We start from the raw sequence: 17,591 nt of genomic DNA on the forward strand, positions 1-17,591 counted from the left end.
TAGTGCCTTCTGTATCCCAGGACACAAGAGGGGCACACTTAAATGAGATACAGCAACTTCCAGACGTTTCCTGTTTTGAAGGAGTAGACAGACATGCACAGAACTTATTACACAAGAAATATCCCTCTGTAATAAACAACTCTTAGCTTGAGGGGCTCATAGTCATTCTCCTGTCTCACAGCACAGATCTGAGCAGGGACTTCCCCTCTCCCAATACCCATTTCTGTGTTAAATCATCCTTCTTCTGGGCTGTGCTGATTGATAGTGAGGCAGAATCTTGGTCCACGGAAGGGTCTATTAGATTTTCTGTCCTGATAATTCGAAACTTGGTTTGGACAGATGAGGAGTACTTGAGGCCAGTCAATCCAGTCCTGGTACCCTAGAGAGCTAGAGGGCTTCTGAGGCCCCACAGCTTTTCTTATTAATGATCCTTACGAGATACGCTGTTTAAATCTTCTTTTGATTCAGTAAATCATAGTATCCAACAAATCCTTCACTTTTTCATAGAAAAGTCAAATCTCTATCTGATGTTTGCAACAGAAAGACCTTTATTCAACTCATCAATGGTGGCAAGAATAATAACAGGAGGAGGAAAGTGCAGGGGGGTAGGGTGAGAGTAACAGGCTGTGGTTGTCCCTCCCTCCAACCTCCAGCCCTCCCAGTCCAGAATGCACAGGGTAGGCAGTGCTTGAAAACCCCCGGGGTAACCACCATCCTTCCTCAGACTGCTCTCCTTACCAGGAAAATCCTTGGCTAGTCTTGGAAATGGGGTCTGGCTATGAATATAAAGGCTCTTATTTTTTGTGAAAGTTTTAATACTACTTGTTTTTCTCTCAGAACTCCATAGAAAAAGAGAGGATAAGAATATGTGGTATTAAAAAACTGAGTCTTCTTATTATTTTAGACATGACTACTGTGGACCGCCTTCTGCAATTTTTTTTTTAAATTTATTTATTTGACAGAGAGATCACAAGCAGGCAGAGAAGCAGGCAGAGAGAAAGGAGGAAGCAGGCTCCCCGCTGAGCAGAGAGCCCGATGCGGTGCTCGATCCCAGGACCCTGAGATCATGACCTGAGCCGAAAGCAGAGGCTTAACCCACTGAGCCACCCAGGTGCCCTCACCTTCTGCAATTTACTGCAAGGTCTTGGGGTAGAGAAGACACTGCAAAGCCACATTTCATGAGTTCAGAATGGTTCAGGGCAAAGGCTCTTGGTTAAAATACTTGTTTGATAAGTCTGTATGGAGCATGGCTAGTTTATTCATTTCTTTCATTAAAATTCCATTTTCTTAAGTATACATGGGCTATAATGATAGTAGCTACATGTAATTCCTCATTAGAAAATCCAAATTAGGTAACGTCCGGCAATGGTAAGCATCAATTCATGCTAGCTCCTAGCATTCTTATTAAGTAGAACCCCATGTGATAGCCAATATTCAGCTACTTTTTTCTTATAAAACGACAATTTCATATGATTCTCCTAATAATCATATTTTCTAAGGAGATACCATAGTTGGGGCAAGTGTAAAGGAAAGGCAGAGAGATAGCATGAGTCCAGAGTGGAGAATATGTGAATCTACACTAGTTGGAACCAGTGTATCACATCTTTAAGCCTGTACATTGCAGACCTCTCCATGTCAGACTTTAGGCCTCCCTCTCCATTCTGCTAACGTCTCATTCTCAGGTCATAGGAAACACCATAAGAATCGAGACTGGGGCATTTTGAAGAGAGTATCCTAATCTTATCCCCCCAAGAAGAAGGCTGTGGGAAGCTGTGTTGTGCCCTGTTTCACAAGCTGGAGCTCAAAATGTACTCGTCATCCACAGATTTTAACCAAGAGTTACATCCTCTGACTGGCTACTGAGCCTCGTACTTCAAGTCGGCTTGGCTGATGTGTATTACCTGGACTGTGAATCTAACTGCGGCTTCAGTCATTATTCTTTGGAAGAAATTTATCTGAAATCACAAAGCATTTACTAGGTTTACTGATAACACAAACCACACAGTCTCCATACCTTCTTCGGCAGAGAACACGGTTGTCACCGGGCTAAATGGTCCTTCACCTTTGTTATTATAAACACCCACTTTAACTTCATACAGTGAAAATGGCATGATGCTTTCATTCCTAAAGACATATCTTGGGGTATCAGGAGATGTGACCACTGTCTGGATCCAGTTAGTAACGCCAAGAGGGCGGAAGGCAACAACATAACCAAAACCTTCACCATTCTGTAGTTCTTCGGGGACTGGCTACAAAGGAAAAACATATTAAATCACCCTTACACATGAAGGCAAGGCAAAAATAAATGAGCTCTAATCCTTAGTCTTTTGCAAAACCCATCAAATAATAAAAAAAAAAAAAAAAAAGAAACGGTCAGTGGCACAGTCAGGTGCTTTAAAGAGACATATGCCACTTTTTCATAGCCATCCAGATAACCAGTTGGAATTAAGTTATTCAGGTTTTTTTAAGCACCCTGTAGCTCCAATCTGAGTTATGCATCATAAGATATACTTTCAGTTGAATATACCTCATCACTTGAGTCAAATAAAAATCATCTAATCCAGAATGTTGACTTTATGGAAAAAAAATTACCTATTGATATGATGATTAAGTACAAAGACTAAAACTATAAAAAAAAAAGAAAGTAAAAACAACGTATTAATGTCAAAGCTGTATTTAGATCATGTCAACAATTCCGCCTGACACTCCTTCATGATCTCTTAACTTTCTATTTTTCCATCAACATCTTCAAATAAGGCAGCCGATTCTCATGCTTTCTGACTTTAAATGTGCTAATTACACATTTTTTTCCTAATTACAGCATAAAGCAAGAGCTGAGAGCATGGCCAGGAAGCAAGCACCTGCTGGAATCAATGGGTGAACATCATCAGTGGGGTTACAGCTGCGTGGAAAGCCGTGAGGACAGCTTGAGAGCAAACAGCCAGGACTTGACTCTCAACCCCATGTTTACCAGCCAAATGACTCTGGGCAAATTATTTAATATTCTCTATGCCTTAGTGTTTTCATCTATAAAATGTTGCAAGAGTGAAATGAAAACAAAACAAAACAAAACAAAACAAAAACAAAACACAAATCAGTTCTAGAAACAATGATTAGCATAAGATGAGCTACTAGTACTATGGCCCACCACCAGCACCACCAGAGGCTGTGATGGGAACAGCAAACCCCTGAGGGGGAGGCTGCTGTCCAGACACTTACATCCCAAGTTATCACCAGCTCAGACCGGCTTCCACCTCCTCCACTGACTTCTGAAGGAGGTACTTCCGGAACTGTGTAGGTCAGAGAGACAGAGATAAAACCCTATTTGCATTTGTTTCAATGTTGCTTATTTCTAATATTTGAAGTAATTTGATCATTGGCACATTATACGTGTGTGTGTGTGTATCTGGATCATGTGACACATACATGCAATATCCACATATGCATATTTATCTTTGAGAAGATCATCAAATAATTTATTTTTGCATGAAATTTTCATAGATCTGCAATACCTCAAACAGTAAGAAAAAAATGACTCAGGATAGAGGTCAATACAACAAGGGAAAGTGATTCCCTGGGGATGATGGGAAATGAACCCAGCATGAACGTTTCACTTGTGACTCTTCCACATTACAGATATAGTTGTTGTATCAACACTGACTTTACTTAAAAAAAAAACAAACAAAAAGACCTAGACTCAAATCCTCAAATCTTTTTATGAGGTATTCTTTATACACCTCACATGGGTATCAGATTCCCTGTTTATACTGAGAACTTTATGCTTAGTAATTTCTATGACACAACTAGAATAGAAGTTCCTGAAGGTGTGTCTTTGTTCAGAGCTGTAGCCACCATATCTAGAAAGTGCTGATCACACAGTAGATCCTCCGTAAGTATGTGTTGTATGAATAAACAAACGGACTACAAAGATTGGCATGGTTCTCCTATTTCTCATAATTCTTGCCATAAACATCACACGCATTGTCCTGAGTGAAAAAGCATCATTACAATTACTGAAACATATTCCATGACTTCTATTTTGGCTCAGTTCCTAAAGTGACATACTAGTTATACTTCAAACATCATTTTAATCAGCATTAATTAATATTACAGATTCTGAAAAGGAAAGTCTATAGATCCTCCCAGATGCCTCAGGAATCCGATACTACGAACATTTCCTGAGTTTCAATTTCAATGTTAGGGTATTTTTAGAGTTATAAAAATAGTCTTAATATTAATACTCACCCAAAACATAACATTTTAACAACGATTCTCTCTTAATCTAATAGTTGAGAGATCAAAATATTCCTGATCATCATTTGCTTGAGCTCATTCATGGAGCTTGGTGGTAAAATGAGATTTCCTAGCAGCAGAACTCCCAAATGTCATTATCCTACCAATTTGTCAATGCTTGTTATAAACGAAAACAGCATTTCCCCTGTTAACAGGGTGACTATGTCAGATAGTAATTATAACTTTAAGTGACAAAAATATATTCACTTAACATGCACTAATGAATGCTGATGATGGACTGAACTTTTGGAAATGTCACATTACATCAGAATCACTTACAAGAATGTCTTTTGACAAATGCCATATGGCCAGTTCTGCTATTACGTAGGTCAGATAATTGCAACAATGGATTATTGAGGTTAATCCCCTGCTGGCCTGGAGGCCAAGTCGGAGAGAAATGGAAATACACACCCAGGGAAACCTATTAACCTATTTTACTCAGAAAACAAAAACACTAACCTGCCTCTTCAGTTCTTACTTTTTCTGAGGGTAAACTGGGTTCTCCACCTCCAATTTTGTTACTGGCTACAACCCGAAATTCGTATTCCACCCATGGATTTAACTCGACGACTGTAGCGGTGTGTGTTTTCCCATCAATAACCTCAGGCACTGAAAAGGAATATGTCAGAGAAGTGACATTCTGCAGGTCTTAGCACTGGTTTAAAACCCATTTATAGGTACCAACGGCATTTGACTCTTTTCCTTTACCTGTTGTGGCAGTTTGCCAACCCACAGAGAAAGGTGTCCTCGCCTGAACAGAATAGGATATAACTGGGCTATGGTTGTCTGTACCTTCTTTCCAAGAGAGTTGGGCTGTGGTATCTGTAATTTCATCTACCTTCACATTTTCTGGTGGCCCAGGTGAACCTAAGAAAGGCAAAAATGCAAAAGTGGGCAGCAATTTCATAATATCATCTTCTACCCAAGTGAAGAATGTCACATGATCAATGTAATACCGACAACAGATCCTAATTTCAAAAGTACTTAGGGAAAAAGGGTATTTCCCTAGCAAAACAACTACTGCATTTTCTTTCGGACATTTCTGCTGTTAGATATTCAATCTGGATGGGAGTCAGTAATATCAAAATCATAGTATTCTAGGGTTGCAAATGATGCCCACTTTTTGAGGATTTCTTCACCTTTCCAAATACAACATCATTTACTTTTGGCATGATGTCTTTTCCTTTAATCTACTGGTGCACCTCTGTTGTTTCCAGTTTGCTTTCCAGGGCTGTTTTAGTCTATCACACACTCTGGTCATTTTCAGCCCAGTAGCAAATCAGTACCTTGGACAGTGACTCAGATTGGCAAATTCTCTCAGGCATTCTGGATGATCTCAGGTTTTTGGAAGTTGTCATATACACATTATCACTATTCTCTTTCATATTAAACACTACTGCTGCATTAATGACATGCTCAAAACCACATCAGCTTGGCAGCACCTGTGAAATGCTGATTACAGCGAGCGCTATTCGCAGGGCAGAGTTGAGATATTTATTTCGTAGAGTTAGCACCCATTCTTGTCATCATAGTCTCTGGTCTATTTGGGGGGAGGGAATCAAATCAATAATACAACTCACATGTTCATATGTGGTCTCATGGTTTTTCCTCCAGTAAGGAATGACCAGTTAAGATATGAGATTTAAAAAAAAAATTAAACGAAACAAAACAAAACAACAACAACAAAAACCACTGAGGCATTAATGTCTACCTCTTACTATGAGGTCGGCGGCAGATGAAACACTGTCCACCCCCGTCTGCACCATACACACATATTTTCCACTGTGTTTCAGCTGAATGTTTCTGATCATTAAATCACCAGATGAACTCTGTTGGAAAAAAAACAGGTAATGAACACACTGTCATTTTGAAAATGGGAAGAATTCTTGAAGGCTGTAGCCAACAACACCATTGGGATAAAACCCATATTTAGAGAGAAGACCAAGGAGGTTCAAGACTGTAGACTGCTATAATGGAATGTATGGAAATAAAAACAAGTTAAAAACCATACGTGGCTGCACACATAGATTCCTGTAGCTAAATAAACGACAAGATTTCCCCTGGGCATTTATGGCTTCAAAAGTAAATAAGGACAGAGATTATGGTCTCAGAGTCTATTTACTTCCACTAGGGTGACGCTTCTTTTTATATCCACTGCTCAGCACCAGCTCAACTCTTTTCTCTGGTTCCAACCTCTATGCAATTATCTGCCTGAGAAGAGGAGGGAAGCGTTTAGGTATCTGGTGAGAGATAAATACAGCAGGACAAGAGGATTACCATGGTTGAAACATTTTTCTGATCACATTGGTGCTTAAAAAGCCCAATGCTATTTAATTTGTTCAATACAGAATTTAGGAACAGTCAGTATGAACCCCTCAATAAGAAGAAATTAGAACAGTTTAAACCCTAAAAATAACAGCTGTCCATAAAGACATTTGCTGGCATTCTCTAGCACCAATTAATGGAGCAAATGTATTTCTAAAAGCTCAACTTCAAATGGTCTGCATTTTAAAAGAATATAAAATCATGTTCATAAAATTACTTACTGCAGGCCAGTTCCACGCATTAGTAAAAATATGAATGAAAATAAAATGATTTGGAAAGCAAAGCTCTTTGAAAATGATCACCAACTGAAACATCTCTTAACTGGTACACAGAGGAAGCAATGGTGTTTATCTTATTAATTAAAAGGATAGGTTTACTCGTGGGTTTTCCTAGTATTTTTTTGGAAAGATGGGTTCCATTCTCCAGCTTTTAGGCAATTTCCTAAGATCTCCTACAGGGAAATTCTTTAAATATTATTTCCTAGGTTTTGAATGGGCTATGCATTCTCTTTTGGTCAGGTTGTGTGGCTTTTGCCTGAATGTCTTGGGTACTGGGAGAAAGCAGACGTGAGGTGATTGATGGCTGTAATTAAATGATAATCCAAAAACTGTTAAGTTTGCACATTTTACTTTCATCAAGTTGAACTTTTTTCCTTCCCTCCCTCTCTTTTCTCCTCAGGGTTATTTAGAAATTTATCCCCAGGACAAAACTTTCAATGCTTGCTGACCTTTAGAAACTCTTCCGGTTTTATGAGCTCCATATACTCACAGGAGCTTGATTATCATTTCTATAGAAATCTCTTCTTTTCAGGGAGGTAAGAACTGTTACTATTAAATTCCATCAAGGCATTGGGAGAGTTATTATTCTTCCCTAGGTTTATTTGCTTATTTTGAAAGCAGTTCGGTAAAAGAAAATTGGAACTGGACTTTCTTTATGTCCTTAGACATATAAATACATCTAAAAGTCACATTGGATGGTTATATTTGTTGAAACTATAAGGAAGAGACAGATATTGGATGTCATTTCTTTTCACTTATGGTATGGGTGGGTGAAGAGAGAAAAAAGTTAGCTCATGTCAAAGCCAAACCACCTTCCTGAAGAAATGTAGTTAGGTTCACCATCAGGAGAAATATAATTTTTAATTATCTATTTACAATGTAGAGTGGAGAAAGGAAGCAATTAAATAAGACACGTGAATAGTAGGAACCACTGATTTTTTTTTTCAGCACTAACATGAAGTTGAATGGATGAATACATAAATGGAAAGTAAAATTTACCAAAATTTAGAAAGGATGCCTCTTTAATTTCTGTCTCATTCAATAAAACATATTTGTATTGTTCTTCTTCAACTGCTTCTTTCTTACTATATCTATTCTTTTAATGGATTGATATACAGCGTTAAGATCCACCTTAACAAAAGTTCATTGAGTGCTTGCCATGTTAAGTCCACTCCAGGACAGTGAAGTACCTAATACATGGTCTCTGCCTTCTAGGATGTAAACCCAAGTCAGGGTAACAGATATATACATGTGAAGCAAGTTATTTTTACAAGTTTATAAAGTTTATTTATGAAGGTTAAATAAATTTGCATGGCACAGACCATTTATAGATAACTTCAGAAGAAATGAGACAATTTCAAGTCCTACTGAGGATGTGGGACAACTGGAAATCATTATGCTAACAGGACTATAGATTAGTAGGACCATTCTGGACAACTATTTAGAAGTATCCACTAAGGCAGGACATACGCATAATTTATGACCCAACAATTCCACTCCTAAGTATACACTCTACAGAGATGTATGCATATACTCAACAAAGACATTTACAAGAATGTAGCAGTGCTACTCAAAAACAACCTAATCAGAATCACATGAAGTAGATGAATTAGCAGGACACTCATTTAAGCAAATAGTATTAGACCATGAGAATGAATGAATAATAACTTTAGATCAACGTGGCTGCCTCAACGTCAAAGATAAAAACTGGGTAGCAAAGAGCACGTTACAGTAATCTATTGTATCACAAGTGTGGATTATGGTTGCCTTTTCAAAGGATGACTTCTGAGATAAAGGTCATGCTGTTTCCTGATTTTGGTGCTGGATACCTGAGTGTGTTCATTTCTGATCTGTGCATTTTGGGGGTAGAATATAATAGTTCTTAAAATGCAGTTATTATGACATACAGCTATATGTTTAAATGTTCCACATTAAATAAGACCACAGGCTGAAGCAGCCAAATAACATGATTATAATTCTAAAGTCCAAATTCTTCCACAAGAATGAGACATTTACTGCTAATAATTTAAGTACCTATACTATTAATTAGAACATCCTATAATTTCTTACCAATATGCAACTGAAAATTCTCCAACATTAAAGAAGATAAAAAAGGAAAAGACAATTCCCAAGGAAAGTTTCAATTATATCAAACCAGTTCCTGTCCCCATCAACTTTTCATTGTTTTTTTTTTTAACATTTGATTTATTTATTTGACAGAGAGAGATCACAAGTAGGCAGAGAGGGAGGCAGAGAGAGAGGAGGAAGCAGGCTCCCTGCCGAGCAGAGAGCCCAATGTGGGGCTCGATCCCAGGACCCTGGGATCATGACCTGAGCCGAAGGCAGAGGCTTTAACCCACTGAGCCATCCAGGTGCCCCTCAATTTTTCATTGTTAATGGTTACAGTATAGTTAATTGATGATTAACTGTGATAAAGGTAAGAGAAGTGTATCCAGAAAAACACAAGTAAAATTAGTGAAGTATAACTCAATAAAACTGAAAAAAATTGTCAAAATGTGGTAAATCAGTACTCAGTAGATTATTTCTCAACATGTTTATCAATAAAATTGCATCCCTTATTTAGATATATTTAGATTCAAAGAAAACATTTTTAGGAACACTACTAATTCTTTGGATAACAAATAGCTTGTAGTTTGTTGTCTATTAATTAGTTTGTTAGTATTTCTTTGTGTTGTTTTCCTAAACTCTCCTTTCCCCACACCCCTTTCCTCAAATACAGAGGATAGATAAGAACTGGGCAGAGGCAGAGTAAAATCTTTTTTTTTTTTTTTAAATATATTTCCCATCCTTCTTTCCCTTAAAATCTCCCTCTCAAAGCACAACAGTGCAATTTCCACCCTTTCCCTCTTCAATGCTGCTGATCAGAGATTTACTGAGAAATGGAGATTTTAGTAATGGGACAGGCCTATTCTGATGGCATACACAGGCATTTAAGAAGCAGGAGACATTTCCCTAAGTTATAAGAATTTCCTAAGTTCCAGAGTAGAGAGCCCAGATATGGACCTGCAACTCTATGGTCAAATAATCTTTGACAAAGCAGGAAAAAAAACATACAGTGGAAAAAAGACAGTCTCTTCAATAAATGGTGCTGGGAAAATTGGACAGATATGTATAGAAGAATGAAACTGGACCATTCTCTCACACCATACACAAAGATAAACTTGAAATGGATAACAGACCTCAATGTGAGGCAGGAATCTATCAAAATCCTAAAGGAGAACATAGGCTGTAACCTCTTGGACATCGGCCACAGCAACTTTTTTCAAGGTATGTCTCCAAAGGCAAAGGAAACAAAAGCGAAAATGAACTTTTGGGACTTCATCAATATCAAAAGCTTCTGCACAGCAAAGAAAATAGTCAACTCAACAAAGAAAGAGGCAACCCACGGAATGGGAGAAGATATTCGCAAATGACACTACAGAAAAAGGGCTGATGTTCCAAGATCTATAAAGAACTCCTCACACTCAACACACACAGAACAGATAATCACGTCAAAAAATGGACAGAAGATATGAACAGACACTTCTTCAAAGAAGACATACAAATGGCTATCAGACACATGAAAAAATGTTCATCATCATTAGCCATCAGGGAGATTCAAATAAAAAACCACATTGAATACATTATATGTTTATTAAAAAAAAATTGGAAGGGGAGGCGAACCATAAGAGACTAAGGACTCTGAAAAACAACCTGAGGGTTTTGAAGGGTCAGGGGTGGGAGGTTGGGGGAACAGGTGGTGGGTAATAGGGAGGGCACGTTTTGCATGGAGCACTGGGTGTTGTGCAAAAACAATGAATACTGTTACGCTGAAAAAATAAATAAAATGGAAAAAATTAAAAAAAAAAACAAACCACATTGAGATACCACCTTACACCAGTTAGAATGGCCAAAACCAACGAGAGAGTAAACAATAGGTGTTGGAGAGGATGTGGAGAAAGGAGAACCCTCTTACACTGTTGGTGGGAATGCAAGTTGGTGCAGCCACTTTGGAAAACAGTGTGGAAATTCCTTAAGAAATTAAAAATAGAGCTACCCTATGACCCTGTAATTTCACTATGGGTATTTACCCAAAGATACAGAGGTAGTGAAAAGAAGGGCCATCTGTACCCCAATGTGCATAGCAGCAATGGCCACAGTTGCCAAACTGTGGAAAGAGCAAAGATGCCCTTCAACGGACGAATGGCTAAAGAAGATATGGTCCATATATATAATGGAGTATTATGCCTCCATCAGAAAGGATGAATACCCAACTTTTGTATCAACATGGACGGGGCTGGAGGAGATTATGCTGAGTGAAATAAGTCAAGCAGAGAGAGTCAATTATCATATGGCTTCACTTATTTGTAGAGTGTAAGGAATAACATAGAGGACATAGTGAGATGAAGAGGAGAAGTGAGTTGGGGGAAATCAGAAGGGGAGACAAACCATGAGATACTGTGGACTCTGAGAAACAAACTGAGGGTTTTGGAGGGGAGAGGGTTGGGGGTTGGGTGAGCCTGGTGGTGGGTATTATGGAGGGCACGTATTGTATGGAGCATTGGGTGTGGTGCATAAACAATGAATTTTGGAACACTGAAAAAAAACTAAAATTAAATTAAGAAAAAAAAGAATTCATTAAATTAAGAAAAAAAAGAAGAATTCCCTAAGTTCCTTCTGAAATGCCCTATCTTTTAATTTTTTAAAAGATTTATTTATTTATTTGACAGACAGAGATCACAAGTAGGCTGAGAGGCAGGTAGAGAGAGAAAGGCAGACACAGGCTCCCCATTGAGCAGAGAGCCCGATGCGGGGCTCAATCCCAGGACCCTGGGATCATGACCTGAAATGAAGGCAGAGTTTTTAACCCACTGAGCAACTCAGGCACCCCGTGAAATGCCCTATCTTTTAAAAATAAGATAATTCATTCAAAACTATCTATGCTTGTCTACCTGTACTTTCGATGCTGAGGATACAATGGTGAAAAAAACAACAGTCCATATGTTCATAGGGTTTATAGTTGAAAGACAGTCATTAATCATATGAGTATAATAAATGAATGTAAGATTATAATGTAATAATGCTAGCTCAAAGCACATAGAGGAATCTATGATTTTCTGGAGTTTTGGTGAGTTAATAGTCGAGCTGAGATTTGCAACATGAGTACAAGCTATCTAAAAAAAGAGGGTTATAAAAAATGGTTTATTCTAGGGCACTTAAACATATACAAAGACCCTAAGGCAGGTGAGAACATAGTCTATTTGGGAGTATGAGGGGAGAGAGGATATCAGGGGTATAGTTAATCCACAAATTGTTCATTTGTCCCCAGAAAACATAAAGTTCACTGTAGATTGTTTCAAGTTCATATTTATACTTTGATGAAAATAAAATTTTGAGTTTCTTCTATTTAAAAATATTTTTTAAAGTTTCACTAGATTTACCTGATTATCCAATTATTTGTTCATCTGGTGATATAGGTGTCTCCCAGGAAAAAATTCCATTTCCAGAACATGTTATAGGTATAAACAGTAAATGGATGTATAAGCCAAATCATCTTTGAAATAAATGCTAAGGAAAATTCAGTGTGCATGAAATGAAATAGAAGAGGGGCTTATTAACTTTTCCCCTATATTTTCTTAAATGATGACGCTAATGGAATTTTTTATATAATTTAAAACCTAGTCTTCCCTGGGCAGGGGGGTAAATGCTAAAAATAGTACATGATATGATAAGCCATGCCAGGTAAAAATAAAAATAAGTAGATCATTAATAATTATGGGTAGGCTGAAAGTACATTGTGATATCTAACATATGCTAAAAATCAAGGAATAAAATAAACCTTAGAACTCAAGAAACCTCTTGAACCGAGCAAATGAAGCATAAACTTGCAGTATAAAAAATTATCAGCAAAAACTAATTCCCTAGTAAGCACTCTCTATGTAAATGCTGCTGCTGGATTGCCAAGAAGCATAATTTTTCAGTTTAAGGGGGAAAAAAAAGCCTTTGATGACTATTTGGAAGGCAAGGTTGAATAGGTGGTCCTCCTCCTTTTTGTCACTTTTCACAGCCTGTTATTGCATAGATTCCAATATAAATCATTCAACCCATCACTGGGTTGCCTTCCAAATCCTGACACAGCATGCAAATTATATGCAGGTGCCTTGAAAGCAGTCAAGCCTGCTGGTGCCTTCTGGAACCTGGGTGGTGTTTTCCTCTGTGAATGTCCCTGAAGGAATTGCTGATAGACCTGTATCTCTGATCAACCAAATCAAAACTTGCCCCCCACCAACCCAAAACAGCTGCAGCAAGGTCAATTCCATTGCCAATGTATACTGTACATGCAAGGAAAATAAATAATTAGAAGCCACTGGAACATGAAAAAAAGGTCCTAATACTAAACAGTCTTAATTTTGCTGACTAAGAACTTTATCTGAAACTGTCCAATTCTTATCCAAACAGGTGAGACTGAAAGGCAGGTAATAGGAGTCTGCTAATATCAAAATTTGCAGTATATTCTTTGATACCAATAAATTGGAGTAATTGCTCCATTACTGGATTGAGAGTCCCAGCCTCCTCCAACATAACTATTTTTGGAAGAGTGACACATAAAAAAATGATAAAAACTCAGTCAAAGGCACTTTATGCATATTTTAGGTTGTGTCCAATACCCGTTTGCTGTAAAGGGATCAGCTTTTCTATTGCCACATCAAGTTCTTATTAACAACATGGGACATTTCTTTTCTGGGTGGCGGTATGCTGATGGTGTGTCTAAGAATCTGTGGCATCAGGATGCCTCATCTTTGTTCTCACAGTAATTTTAACTCAGTGTTTCCTAGTGACTTCTTTCAATAGAGTTGTACCTCCACAGTTGTATGTTGCCATATCCCATTTTTTCTTAAAATTATAAACTTTTCTAGACTCATATTTATATGGAAATTGATATGGAAAATGCATGTCTTCATCTTAAATGGCTGTTAACCAAAATAATAGTTACCTGCCAAAATGAATACAACAAGTGGAAAACAGTGCAAAGAACACTGTGTAAAATCATGTAAATGGACATTAGCTGGACCCAGTCAAAGTCTCTGAGACTGAGACCTTTGCTCTCGTAGTTAAAAGGGGAGATTAGCTACTATTAGAGAACCATTAGTGACAAACCAAATGCCATATTGAAACATTCTCCTTGATTTAACCTCTATGATTGAAACAAAATTAAAAATAGAATAGATCTCTCATTCTATCTTATTTAATACTGCCTGTTGGTATGTGGTCTGTGCTTTGCAAAACATGGGGCTATACAGTTCACTACACCCAGCAGTTCTCCATGCTGGCTAGACAATAAATTTACCTGAAGCGTCTTTAAAAAAAAACCCAGAAATGCCTAGGTCACATCCCGGAACAATTAAATGAGAATGGACTAGGAAATGTAGACGCTCTACCTGATTCTAATGAGTAGTCAGGGTCAACACTCGTGATACCTCCTGAGATGTTCCATTCTTCATCTTCACTTCTTTTATAAATAATCGCATTATTTAGGCTCTAAATAATCACTCACATCTATTCCTAAATCTAAAATTCTGCAACTAGTAAGTGCATGAGAAAATCGTTAACTTAGGCTGTTTACTGATGGGCTCATACGCTGAGAACAGAAATCCTATACATATTTTAATCATAGAGTACGGGTGAGAAAGCCAGTATTTGAAACAGGTACCATAGGTCAATCACAAGACACATTTCCTTACAATTAGACTGCCTTGGTATGTTTACCATAATTTAAAAAAAAATAGACACTGAAATAATTCAACATGCTGATACATTTCTCTAGATTCATACAAAAACTTAATATTACTCAACATGAATTACTCTAGGATTTCTCTGGATTTATGGAATAATTCTGGCACCGAATGAAAGTATTTCAAGTCATGAGACTACCCTGAGTAGCAATTTAACTTGTAGATCAGATCTCTCTCTCTTTTTAAATCCTTATATTATAAGCTTAAAATTTAGTAAGAGACATTTGTCCCTTGTAGAATGAAAGGCTAGTACATAAGAATAAGACATTCTCATACACAGGAATAAAAAGTCATTTCATGGAAACTTGACCAAGCTGTGCCAAATGCCTTATGTTTGCTTGTAGTTTTAGTTACTATTGCTATGTAATAAATTACCTAAAATTTAGTGGCTTAAAATAACAATGATCATTTATTCTACTCTGGATTGTGTGATTTAAGCAGAGATCAGTGGGGGAAGTTCATCACTGCTCTAAGTCTCATCAGCTAGGGTGGCTCGCAGGGGACTAGAAAGCCCATTTACATGACTGGTAAGTTGAGGTGGGTTGCTGGCTGGGAATTCAGCCATACCTGTGGGCTGGGGACTTTAGTTCCTCTTGAGGTAGACCTCTCCACAGTGTGCTTGGGCTTCCTCATATTATGGTGGCTGGATTCCAAGAGAAATTGTGCTGATGGAACAAGATAGAAATGCATGCATTTTTACGAGCTAGCCTTAGCAATCACATAGCATCACTCCTGCTCTTTTTTATTGTTCAAGGAGTCATAAAGGACTAGGTTTCAAGGTAGGAGACATAGATTTCACCACTCAGTGGGGAGGAGTGTCAAAGTCATTCTGAAAGAAGAGCAAGTTGATAAGGGACGTTGTTACAGCTATCTTGGAAACATGGTTGGCTATACTCCTCCAGAAATCTCTGTATGTACAATACTACCTCTTTTTTGGGCAGCTGACCTATAGGCACTATAAATAAAATGGTTCCTCCGTTCTCTGCCGTTTCCTTGGGTTCCTCCCATCAGGAGATCTGAGGGAGAGGGAATAGTGAGTTTGGGGTATTTACTCACCAAAATTTATCCTTGCAAAGTTGTTTTGAGTGGCTATATGCAGGCCCCAAAATAGTTTAAAAACAACAATAGCAACTACAACTACAACAACCCTTGCCTGAACACCCTTTCTTTCTTGTTGGTAGCCTCTGTGACACAGAAAAAGGACTCCTAAGCAGTCAGAGAGAATAAAATTATGTCATCTCCCAGGAGAAGTGCTCAAAAATAAATCTCACTCAGCAGACCAACGTATTCCAACAGCTATCCCAATACTTCAGAGGTGTAGGTTTTCATCTCAAAGTCTTACTGAAGAAGATTAAAAAAAAGACTAGGTTTAATGTCAAATATGATTATTGTTAGCTACTTTTTCTGGTAAGAGTATGATCTAAAATTTTAGAGTCTGTATAAGAAAAACTAAAAAATAAGAGTGTTTACTGTAATAAAAAAATCTAAAATTTCCAATTTTTGTCTAAAAATTTAAACTGCCCCAAAGGAACCATTTATTCTTTATTTAGGTTCAGATCAATTAAATTGTGTAATAAAATATTATGTCTTACAAAGTAGAATGATTTTCTTTCTGAAATTGGGACATAAAATCTAAGCCAGCATGAACAATTACAATCCAATAATAAAAAGGCAAATAACCCAATTAAAAAATGGACTAGACACCCTGACTTCTGGTTTTCAGGCCGTGTATAAGCAGCTTAACGTCAGTTTGTTTTAAAAGCGAGTAAAAAGTTGAATGAACTGAAAATCAACACCTCATGTTAGATCTGGTATAGAAATGAGGTCATAGAGAAAAATCACTGTCTCCCAAACTGGGAAAAAAACAAAAAACAGAAATAAAAAAAACAGGTAAATACAGAGAATCCTAATTTATGAGCAGAAACTTGCTCAGGAGCCAGTAGTGGGGGTAGAGAAACCTGAACTGTAACTGATGAATTGCTAGAGGGTCACTGTGGACAAGCCTGAGAGCTACGGGGAACTCCCAGGAACAATCGTAGGGGGTTCTCCACACGTCTGTGAGCTGCTCCTCCATGAGTTCTTCAAGGTCACCACAGTGACTACTGGAGAAAAGTCTCCCTGTGTTTCTGGCAGGGGACGGGAACAAGAATCATTCACTAGGTTGAAATAAGCCAAAGCATTTTGTTCTTAACAAGGCTTGCTTTCAGGAGAAACTATTTTATCAGGGCCTACCCGGCTGGGGTTTTTATCAGAGACAAATACCTCTTCTGGGGGAATACCCAAATCCAGCCCCCTCTCACCTTCAACATGGAGAACAGAAATGGACAATTTCAAGCCCTGCGGACATCCCATCAAATGGGGGAGGGGAAGAAACAGCACAGGTGTAATTCACAGTCCAAGAGAACAAGCCCACCAAAAGAAAGAGACCTAATCAGGATTATGGAATGCTCTCCCTTACCCCACACCTTATACTGCATTAGTAGCGACCAATTTACTGCCCTTCTTTCCTCCTAGTGCACCATGTGCCTTTCAACAAAAAATGACAAGGCACATCAAAAGGCAAAAAAGAGCAGAATAGGCACCAAGTATGGCAGGAATATTGGAATTATCAGACCAAGAATTTAAAAGAACTACAATTAATATGCTAAGGGATTTAATGGAAAAGCAGGCAATATGCATAATAGATGGACAATGAAAACAGAGAGAGGGAAATCTAAGAAACAATAAAAAAGAAATGCTAGAGATCAAAAACACTGACAGAAATTTAAAAAATTAATGGGATCATTAATAGACTAGACATGGCTAAGAACACAATCTCTGAGCTTGAGAATATGACAATCAAATCTTGCAAGAAAAAAAGCTGAAAAAAAAATTCCAGAAATACAGGATAACTACAAAAGTT

General features: G+C 37.8%; 1 protein-coding gene across 1 annotated transcript in view; it reads right to left on the reverse strand.

The window, feature by feature from the left end:
- Nucleotides 1-17,591, reverse strand: part of CNTN3 (contactin 3) — a 349,115-nt gene that overhangs the window by 35,233 nt on the left and 296,291 nt on the right. The window contains exons 14-18 of the mRNA XM_045992376.1: nt 6,005-6,122; nt 5,002-5,160; nt 4,753-4,902; nt 3,220-3,290; nt 2,015-2,249 (exon numbers count right to left, since the gene is read on the reverse strand). Coding sequence (XP_045848332.1) covers nt 2,015-2,249; nt 3,220-3,290; nt 4,753-4,902; nt 5,002-5,160; nt 6,005-6,122 — 733 coding nt within the window. The remainder of the gene's footprint in view (nt 1-2,014; nt 2,250-3,219; nt 3,291-4,752; nt 4,903-5,001; nt 5,161-6,004; nt 6,123-17,591) is intronic.

This window comes from Meles meles, chromosome 20, assembly GCF_922984935.1.
Source record: "Meles meles chromosome 20, mMelMel3.1 paternal haplotype, whole genome shotgun sequence".
NCBI classification, from domain to species: domain Eukaryota; kingdom Metazoa; phylum Chordata; class Mammalia; order Carnivora; family Mustelidae; genus Meles; species Meles meles.